This window comes from Lepidochelys kempii, chromosome 13 (genome assembly GCF_965140285.1).
Source record: "Lepidochelys kempii isolate rLepKem1 chromosome 13, rLepKem1.hap1, whole genome shotgun sequence".
Taxonomy (NCBI): Eukaryota; Metazoa; Chordata; order Testudines; family Cheloniidae; genus Lepidochelys; species Lepidochelys kempii.
In genome coordinates this window covers 13,305,230-13,316,289 of record NC_136392.1, presented here as the reverse complement: position 1 = coordinate 13,316,289, position 11,060 = coordinate 13,305,230, and the positions used below count along the sequence as shown (strand labels likewise).

Here is an 11,060-nt window from a genome sequence, read left to right as displayed (position 1 = left end):
CCTTGACATGCTGCCCTTGACCCTAGCAGAATTAGCCTCCACCAAAAAGCAGGAAAGAACGAACTCACCGTTCTGGAACAAAACCTCTTTACAGCAGGCCACCTATCAGGACCAGGAGTATTCAGTTGCAGTACTCACTGAGGGAGTGTTATGTTTTACCCGAAACCAATCTGATCCCTATGGGCATCCTGTGGGAAAGAGCTCCTGTGTTATTACACAGTGGGCTGATGGGTATTGGATAAAGACCAACAGGGGAGGCCAACGGTGTGGGTGTAATGGTTCCTCCCCTTTTAGGGAAACACTTACAAATAATCTTACCACAAAAAAAGGGGTTTGGAAATGTAACTTGCCGTCCAGTTAATATCTCCAATGTAGCAAGCCCAAGTGAGAAAACTCAGAGCCAAGGCTGTTGAGTGTTCTCAAAGGGGGGAGTTGTTGGGAACACTGGGGCATGGCCACTAGGTAACTCGAGGGGATGGAAGACCACAAGTGTCGATGAAGCCCCCTCGCACTAGGCCCCGGTGTCCTTGCCCCCCACCCTCCTGCCTGGAGGCACTCGCAGCAGCTCTGTGTGCTAGGCCCAAGTATCCTTGGCCCCCCGCCTGGAGGCACACACAGCAGTTATGCTGAGAATCTGCAACAGTATGTTGCAGAGTCAGACTGCCTGAAACTAAGCAAGGCCAAACAGGGGAGATATGAAAGAACAATGCTGAATAAAGCAGCTTTATGTATAGTTTAACAAATGATACAGAGAATCAGGGAACTAGCTGGGAACTGGATTGGCTGGCTATATGGATACTTGGAGCAGCTTGCTATTGGATAAGTATGCTGGGAAAAAGGATGTATAAAAGCCTGTGTAACTTCCTGCTCTGTTGTGCAGGATTTGAGATTTTATTCTCCCTGTACCTTTTTGCAGCTGCAAATAAACTTTTCTGCTTCTCCACCCCGTTGTGATTATTGGGTGTAGCACACCGGGTAACGAACCACTCAAGCTGTTGTTCAGCCTCTCGGCACTGGGTGCCGGCAACAACAATTTACCTTTGTTTTGCTAACATACAAATCTTATCAGATATGACCTTTTCTATGGAAAGTGAGGTTAAATGAACTTTTAATTTATTTCTGTAGCTATTTTTGCAGGTGATGTTTTGTTTGGTTGGGTTGGTTTTTCCCTCTCCCTTGCCTGTCTTCTCCACCTCCCCCCGCCTCCCCAGCACCTCTTGCATAACAAATTGCTTCACTCTTTTAAATTCTCCTATTCAGTCTCCCACAAATAGCCTCATTCTCTTTATTCTTGCTAATATTTCAGCAAAGCATAAGTATTTATTGACTGGTAACAGAAGGATTGAAATTCATGGCAAATGTTAATTAGAAAGGTTTCAGAGTAGCAGCCATGTTAGTCTGTATCCGCAAAAAGAAGTCTCTAAGGTGCCACAAGTATTCTTTTTCTTTTTGTTAATTAGAAAGATTTTTCATTCAATAGCCTCACCAAGGAAAATGTTTAGAATATACCGTAACATGTATTTAGCAGTAAATGCAATGTTTTCTCTTGCTCTCCCTGAGGACTGAACAATATAGCTCACGAGGGGAAGCAGAATACCTATCATAAGATATAAAAATAGAATTCTTAAATAGTAAAACACTTTTAAAAAACAGGTTGAAGATATTACAGAGAAAAACAAATTCATTTTACAGTACCTTATAAGCAATAGTAATCAAATATAGTTCCTCCTCACTGGTAGCTGAAGTCAATCAGACAGCTAAAGAGAACTCTATCATTTAGCCCACAATAGATTGTTGACTACCTGGGTGGGGGGATGAGGAAATATAGAATGAAATTGTGACCCCACTGAAGTCAACTGGAGGTTTGATATTGACTTCACTGGGGCCAGGATTTCACCCTTGGTGATGAGGACAAAGAGTATTCCTGAATGCCCTCTTACATTACACACTAGCTCATATTACAAGAGAAATCCTCTGTTGAGCATGGGTTGTTTTGTGTACATACTTTGCCCTCATACCTCAGAAGAACTTTGAAAGCAGCCATGAGTGCTCCTGGAGCCATCATTAAAGTGTGTAGTGAGAGACACGTTATGTTTACTACCAAATGAGGGATTTAAGGACTGGGGATTAATTTTATGTTTGGGGGAGTTACATTTGGAGGAAGCCACCAGCATTCAAAGTTAAGCAGTAAGATATGCCATGGTATAGAAGGATATTAAGTCACGTGCCTAGTACTTCATAGAGTGCTGAACTGAACTTGGCATGACAAGATGTATACTAGTGGCATGATTACTACATATATGATTACAGGCATACTACAGATGACCTCAGACAAGGGATAATAATTTTAAAGAACCCAAGGGACTTAGGGGCATGCCACTTTTAAGCACCTAAATCCCTTTGTGACTCTAGCCCACAGTCCCTTTTAAAAATGACTATGATAAAAAAATTGCATCATAGGGCTACAAAAAATTGTTTCCCCTAATTAAAAAACATGTCAGTAGTATGCTGGCATTCATACAAAGAACAGTTCCAGCAGTAGAATTTTGGCCTCTAGTCCCTTTGAAAAGTTATCTTTCCAAGTGGGCCAGGATTTCTGGTTTCTAGCTATCCAAGGCTTTGAAGAGGCCTTAAGGGTAGGCACCACAAATGATTTCAGGAGGAGAAAGGGCCAACTAGCCTCTTGGAAGCCCAGAAAGAGGTAAGCTCTATGAAGAACTGCCAAGTTCATTCAGACTTCAGATTTCATCTGTAGGGCCAAAACCCTCCACACTGCACAAAGGCAAAATACATACATCTGTCTCATTCCCTGATCACACTACACAAAGATTCTGTGTGTCTGAAGGCTTAAGTATATTATAGGAAGAAGAGTATGTGAGAGAGCTGGCATTGTGCTTTTGCAAACAGGAATCAGGACGTTTTCTGAATATCCAATCACAACTAGCAACATGGCCCTTCTGATCATGTGAAATTGGCTTAGCCAATCAGGGACCCAGAAAGTCTGCCCTGCACCTTTTACACCATGGGAACTTTTGTAACGAGCCTAAAACAAACTCGGGATAAATCAGTGAAATGTGATGCTCAGGATGAAAGTTACACAGAGCCAAGAAATGTTCTTGCTAAACAGAGGTACTTTAATGCCTTCCATACAAAGTTAGGCAAGGTTCATGAAGTGTTCGGTTTACTTTGCAAACATATCATTCCTCACAGGTCTGCCCTAGTGGATCATATTGCAAAATTGGGGCCCTAATCATTATAATTTAAATTTGGAGTCAGAACTGAACAGAGAAGGGGAAATAGTTTCATAGCAACTAAGAGTGCAGCTAGCAAAGTATTTCTCATTCAACACATCAGGGCGTTCAACAATAGTTTTGACAAAGACTAGGTAGTGAATTTGCTGTCTGAACTCAGCTGGACATTACACAGTGGAAAGGAGAATGTTATTGCTCATTGTGTGTCAGACATTCTGTTTCTAAAAGCATTTGAGGAGAGTACCAGGAAATTCATCATGGACTGCAGAACCTTGGAGGCAAGGTGAGACAGCTATTTCACTGATTGACTTTAAAAGTAAAAAAGGGTATTTAAAATAATGGTTCTATACTTTAACAGAGCTGCAGTGAGCTTGAGATTCAAACAGGCCCTACTAAGTTTATAACTAGAATAGTCAGGAATTTTTCAAAAAGACACTCTTTTTGTCAAACCATACCAGATCAGCAAAACCAAAACTGTTTGCAAGACAGGGTCAGTTACAAACCTCCCAACTTGAAAAATTTTTGAGAAGCATTTCAGAGTTGCCAAAACATTTAGTTATGATATTTCTAAATATAATTTCTGGTTCAAAATGACTTTTCCATTGAGAAAACTAAGCTAATCACAATTTAAGTTTAAAAAAAGGGAGGGGTGGGTAGAAAGGATTGCAGTCAAAATGAAATGTTTCAAAGTTACAAAAAGCAAAAAGTTTCAGTTGACCCAAATTGAATAATTTTCCAGTTTTTTAGTTCACAAACACATTCAAGTTTTTGACTTTTTTTTTAATAAAGGATTTTTCCCTAAAAAGTCAAAATCTTAATTTGGGATGGGAAAAGTATTCAAACTCAAAAACAGTCATAGGACAATGTAGTCAGGTGCTGTCCTGGAGTGCCCCATTGTGGCCTAGGCCTTTTCTACCCAAGTCTATTCATAACCTCACCGAGACTCATCAAAACACAAGAGCAAGAGTCACAAATCAACCACCAATCCATTTAAACTGGAAGTTCCAACGGAAAAGAGAGAAGTAACCCTCCAAACAAGTTCATGATCTCATCCAGGGGCCAGTCCTGCAGTCTCCTGTGCAGCCACAGATGACTTCATGGAACTATTATGTCCAGGGTAAGATTTGGGGATTCCACATAGGTGGTCTGTGCCAGCTTCATTGTGTTTGTGCTGTGACCCCCTCAGCAGCGTTTGGAGGAGGAATGGGCTGGAATAAGCAGTCTTGCTCCTTTACTGACTGTTGTCTCATTTCAAGTGGCAAGGGTTACAGCAGCCAAAGGAGGGAAGAAATCAATGGGAGTTAGGCAACTAAACCCATTTCCTCTCCATTTTACTCTTAGCTAGTTCCGGCAGCTTCTCACTCAAATTGCTGGCTTCTGAGCATCCCTTTCTTAGGTGCCTAACTCCTCACTTAAGTCTGAGAATTCTACTAGGCAGCAGGGCACCTAGCGGATAGGTGTTGCAAGGGTGGGTTTAGCAATGCCTAAGTACTTTTGTGAAGCTAGCCCTTAGAAGCCTAAGTCTCACTGAAAGTCAATGGAGCTTACATTCCTAAGGGCCAGAATTTTAGCATCTAGTGGAAATTTCAAAAACTTCTAGGCACCTAACTCCTTTCAATGGGTGTTAGATGCCAAGGTGCTTTTGAAAATCCACCAGAAGACTAAACACCTTTAAAACTCTGGCCATCAGTGACTAACACTTTAGAAAATAGGACTTAGCTGTCTAAGTCACTTAGGCCTTGTAACGCTGAGCAGAACACCACCTTTAAAACCTAGGCCTAAGGCTTGGGCTACACTAGGAACTTATGTCGGTATAATTACATCACTCAGGGATGCGGAAACCCCAGTGTAGACAGCGCTATGTCAACAGGAGGGCTTCTCCTGTCGCCATAGTTACCACATCTCAGGGAGGTGGTGGAGTACCTACACTGATGGAAGAAGCTCTCACCCTGACATAGGTAGCGTGCTGCTGCAGCACTGTAAGAGTAGACAGGCCAAAATGCCGTTATCTCTTATGCAGACACAGCTTTTCCCCCATTTTGTTTTTTCTATTGACCTTTATTAACCGGACTCTGAGCTTGCAAGCATTAGAAACAACACAGAAGTTTGGTTTCCAAGCCCTCACCAATTTTAGCATATAAATTCCTTGGTTGGTAGTACTATTAATTCACTTTGGAGCATAACAAATTCAATTTGCAGTTGCTGCCGTCAGTGAAAATGGCATGTAGGCTGTATGACACATTGGGAAGTTAAGTTCACTTTGTTGCAGAGTTATTTAATGACTTTTGGTTCCAGAACTGAAGTCAGAGCTTACAGCTGGACAAATCTGTGACATGGGTCTTTGAAATGAGTAGCAAAGAGGAATGCAGCACCAATGAAAGAAAGAGGAAAACTGAAATCAGTTTGTGCTCCAACTCAACAATTTGAATTGCTTCGATTTCACGATTCAGCATCTCTGATTTCAATAATTTACAACAGTGAAGATGAAAATAAATGGTTTGTCTGGGCTGAAGATACATTTTGGTCAAAAGAAGTGTCATGCCTCATAAGTCATCTTCAGCTGAGCTAAATGCTCCCAGTTAATAAGGTACACTAATATATGTTTTCCTATTGTGGCACCGCATCTGCTCACAATGAGCAGTTTATAAAATATTACAGGCGGGATTTTCAGAACTGCCTAAGAGGCTAAGGAGAATAAGTCCCATTGGAAATCAGTGGGACTTGTGCACCTAAGTTCTTCTTCTTCAACACTTAGTCAGACAGTTGGCTGTAGTGATCATTTGCCATTTGGTCCGTTCCTGCACAACTGCAAAGTCTTGAAAGCCTGAGAGTCCAACACTGGAACAGACTTGATAAACCCATGTAATAGGGGGTCTGCCTCCGGGCTGCGTCCACCCTCAGTTGGTGGAATTTTATCCCGGATGTTACAAGCCACCCAGAGAACGGCGTTGTGGCATCCTTGCGACATGTCTGAAAAGCGTAAGGCACCACCTGTGAAAAATGGCCCCAGTAATCTGTAGACCCAAACAACCATAAACATCTGCATTACAGAAGAAGTCATTCCACTTTATGCCCAATATACGACGTTGACATTTTGTGTGGAAAACCTCCAGCTCTGTCCAGTCTGTGCGGTATAGTGTCCATGTTTCACAGCCATACAACAGTATGGGAAGGATGTAGCTCGAATAAATCCTACACTTGGTTGTCATACTAAGATGATGTTGATTCCATATCCATTGTAAATGGCCCATGGCAGATGCTGCGATGCCAAACCGATGGAGCACCTCCGTGTGAGAACTGGGGGAGTTGGTAAGTATAGAACCCAGATAGCAAAAGCTGGAAACTGATTCGATGGTTTCGTAGTTCAAAGAGATTGGAGTTGCAGAGACAAAGGATGGTAGAAAAGAAGTATTATTACCCCCATATTCCAGTAGGGAAAATGAAGCCTCGAAAGACTGAGCAGCTAGTGCAAGGTCACACAGGAAGTCTATGGCAGAACAGGCAATTAGACCCAAATCTGTTGGGTCCCACTTTGATGCTTTCATGACAAGGCCATCTGTCCTCTCTAAAATCAGTAACTATTGGGCCAAATTCTGCTCTTGGCTATTCTGCAGAAGTTACTGGCATTGCACTGGCATGACTGAGAACAGAACTAACAAGAAACTAGCAGGATGGTGTAAACAAATACCAAGAGACTCTGAAAAAAAGAAGACAAAACAAGAAACATGATGGCTAGCTTCTGCGACAATTAGACGAAAGCATTTCTGAAATGAAGCTGAAAGCGTGCGTGCAGTTACTGAGAGTCTTTCCTCAGCCAATTTATTTAGATAGTTTCTGTTATTTTTCCATGGCAATTCTAACAGGAAACAAAACATGAGAGATACTTCTCAAGTGGGAAAAAATCTTATACTAAAAAAATTAGTGAAAGCAAAAGGCACATGTGCATGTATAATTTGAGTGCAGCCATTATATGAAATTAAAAACATGGAGGATCATTAGAATGTGCCATTAGCGTTTCAATGGTAAATCAGAATTTCGAGGGCTTAAAAACCCTTTGGGCCAGCTGGACAGGAAAGCTAGATGAATGCAAATGGTTTGTGTTGTGTTTCAGTGGCAAAGAATATGAAATATCACCACATAGTATTATAGCATAAAAGAAAATAAAGGAAATAGACTTCAATTCTTTCTTATTAGTTTTACTCAAGTATAACCTGAGTCATAAGTATCTGCCCCAGACTCCTCTTTGGCTCAGGGTAAAACACTGAAATGATCTTAGGTGGACACATCTAAAAAATTTTGTGTCCAGTCACTCTGAATACATCAGGCCAGTTTCAGCCCAGTTTATGCTGTTTTCTCCCAGTGTAAATCCAGGTTCCTAGAGTCATAGGTTCTAAGGCCAAAAGGGACCATTGTGATCAGCTAGGGAGGTGAATTAATTACGCTGACTGGAGAACCCCTCCCACCATTGTCGTGAGTGGCTACACTGATTAGTGGTGCAGCTATGCCACTGTAGTGTTTTAAGAGTAGGCTAGCCCCGAGATATTCAATGATACAGCAATATCTTAAGATCAACCAGAATTCCTAAGCTGCACATAGATTCCCCAAATCATCACACTGATACTGGGTGCGGGGGCACTGTTAGGCCCCCATTGCCAGGCCAGGACCACCCACTCCCACTTCATGGAATGCTGTATTATACTGTTCAGCCACTAGGTGAGACAATGTGTAAAATACCCTATTTAAACGAACCTCAGCTATACCCGGCAGAGCATTAAAAGATCTTATGAGGAACACATCTGATGTGGCTAAGCAAGCTCAGTGACCAGTCTATAGCTGATACAGAGGAACAGGACACCCAAAGCACCCAGCAGAGCCTGCAGCTCGTCCTTCCCTCTCCCCCCATGAGAGAACAGCTAAGTTAGAAGCCTGCTCCCTCATGGCTTTCAGGCACAGCAACTTCCAGTCCCAATCCTCCAGAACAGGACCCCAGTGTGGTGTGGGGGCCACACCTGAGGACACAAGGTCCTGGGGGCTTGGGAGCCTTGCAATATTGGGTTAGATGGAGGTAGTTGGCATGGGATTGGTCTTCCTGTGATGGGTTCCCTAATACACCCTCAGCAGCTCTGGGTGCCTTTTTCTCAGATGGAATCAGAAGGCATTGGTTCCAGACTCCCTCTCCATGTGCACTTGTTGGGGGTCTCCTTCATAGTAGGGGCAGGTAGCCATATTTGGCTGTCCTACCACTATTGCAAGGTGCTCCCATATTCTGGAGCAACACCTCTGGGAGCAGCAAAGGGCTCCCCCACTCCCTATCCTCTCATTCCCACTAAGCCTGTGTTTTGCAGCCAGTTCTATATTTTAAAATGAAAACAGATTATATCTCTGATCTGCAGAGGGCACCAAATAGTTTCACATCTGACTAACGAGGACTTTTCAATGGGGGTGCTGTACCTGGTGTTTGTAGCTGTCAATCAGGAAGGAGCTTGCTCTCTAATGGCCATGGTGCTGTACAGAAGACTAAGTAGGAGTTGTTTTTCCTTTCATGAATGTATAAATTCCTTGATTTTCTTTTTTCTTTCCCCCTTCTTGCAGGTGAAACAGGACGAGGTATTTCACTGAACTACAGCATGATTTCCAGTCGGGATGCCCTGCAGCGGTCCCAGCTTATGGTAACAGATAAGAAAGCTATTCACTTTTAATCAGCAGGAGAACTAGAAAGAGAGTAAAAGTGCTGCTGATTTTTCTTTTTTTCTCCCCAGAGGGACGACTGTGAAATTTGCTGTTCACTTTGATTTCAGGGAGAAAAACAGAGTCTTTGAATGTTTGACATAAAACTCCCTTTAAAACAAAAAGGCTTTATACATTTATATTTTTAACAACAAAAACAAAGCCCTATCTGGTCCCATTCGATAAACCCAGAGACAGTTTGGAAGGATTTTTTTTTTTCAAACTGAACTGATGCCGGTTCTGTAATCGCGTGTGAAATCAAGTCCCGGGTTGATAATGAATACTACACAGTGTGTGCTTACATTTCAGCCTGTGCTGGTTAATACCACTGAGGACTTCAGTGATTCAACCCTCCTCAGCAACAGGAGCAACAATGGATTTTGTGAGCAAGTATTCATTAAAGCCGAGGTCTTCTTGACTTTAGGGATCATCAGCCTGCTGGAAAACATCCTTGTAATCCTTGTGGTGCTGAAGAATGGAAACCTACATTCCCCCATGTACTTTTTCCTGTGCAGCTTGGCAGCAGCAGACATGCTAGTGAGCATGTCAAATGCCCTGGAGACTATCATGATTGCAATCCTGAGCAATGGCTACCTGATCATTGATGACCACTTTATCCAGCATATGGACAATATATTTGACTCAATGATCTGTATCTCTTTGGTAGCCTCAATTTGCAACCTCTTGGTTATAGCTATTGACAGGTACATTACTATTTTCTATGCTCTCCGTTATCACAGCATCATGACTGTAAAGAAAGCCTTAGCTCTAATTGTGGTTATTTGGATTGCTTGCATAATCTGCGGCATCATGTTCATTGTCTACTCGGAAAGCAAAACTGTCATTGTCTGTCTCATCATCATGTTCTTCACCATGCTTCTTCTCATGGCCTCCCTTTATGTTCACATGTTCTTATTTGCACGCCTGCATGTTAAACGGATCGCAGCCCTCCCAGTGGATGGGGTTCCTCATCAGCGGACCTGTATGAAGGGGGCTGTGACAATCACTATATTACTTGGGGTCTTCATTGTTTGTTGGGCACCTTTCTTTCTTCATCTCATTCTCATCATTTCTTGCCCCACAAACCCACACTGTGTTTGCTACACCTCACACTTCAACACATATCTGGTCCTGATTATGTGCAATTCAGTAATCGACCCCCTAATTTATGCTTTCCGGAGTCTGGAAATGAGAAAGACGTTCAAAGAGTTAGTATGTTGCTGTTATGGCATGAGTGTGGGACGGTGCATTCTGTAAATGTCCAGTTCTGTACTTGGTATGGAGAGGGTATACATACACTGGGTGTATGTATCTAAACCGAATCAGCAGCTCCACATTACAGTCTGTGAAGGAAGGAAGGGTACAGGAAAAATAAAGAAAGAGAGAGATTTTACTTGATGTCTTTAGAAAGTTTTTCAAAAGGAAAAAGGGGAGGCGATTTATATCATTTGGTGTTGCTTACATGGTGATAACACAAGTGAAGCCAGAGCATTTTGCAAAATAGCTCAGAGTTCAATCACTGAAAAATGAATCTATTAAATAAATGCTACATTAGTCAAACTAATGTAATATTCTCTTTAACCTAATATTCTATTTTTATGCCATTGTCAACCAAGTCAGTTTAATCTAAAGTGTCTATCTTGAGTGGTATCTACTGAAAGCTGTTCATTTCTAAGAAGAATCAGAACACTGACAAGTAATATTTTGTAGGTACTTTCACAAACATGTGAAAAATGCAAAGAAAGCACTATATTGATGCTTGTGCTGCTGCCTGTAAAAGCAATTTAAGAGAATCTTCAACTGATGAAAGCAAACATTTCACCGGAGATGCTGAAATAGTCCTTTAAGAAAACCAAGGCAATTACATATTGTATAAGTACAGTGTGAACTAGTCAGCTCACTGCTAAGTTAAAGTGGTGTGATCTAATTAGGCATTTATACTCTTATCTGTGGTACATGGACATCATATCACTGAAGTAACTTTGTAACTATAATATGTTGAGAAATGCATTGTTTGATAGAACAATAAAGCAAATCATAGAAAGTCACCTTTTGATGAGAAGGTACCAGTTAGATCTATCT

At 41.8% G+C, this 11,060-nt stretch overlaps 1 protein-coding gene across 1 annotated transcript; it reads left to right on the top strand.

Moving 5' to 3' along the window:
• The first annotated feature begins 9,254 nt into the window (after positions 1 to 9,254).
• On the top strand, positions 9,255 to 10,235 carry MC3R (melanocortin 3 receptor). Its single transcript, XM_073308997.2, has one exon. It carries the CDS (start codon positions 9,255 to 9,257, stop codon positions 10,233 to 10,235), a length of 981 nt encoding a protein of 326 aa, XP_073165098.2.
• The last annotated feature ends 825 nt before the right edge of the window (positions 10,236 to 11,060 follow it).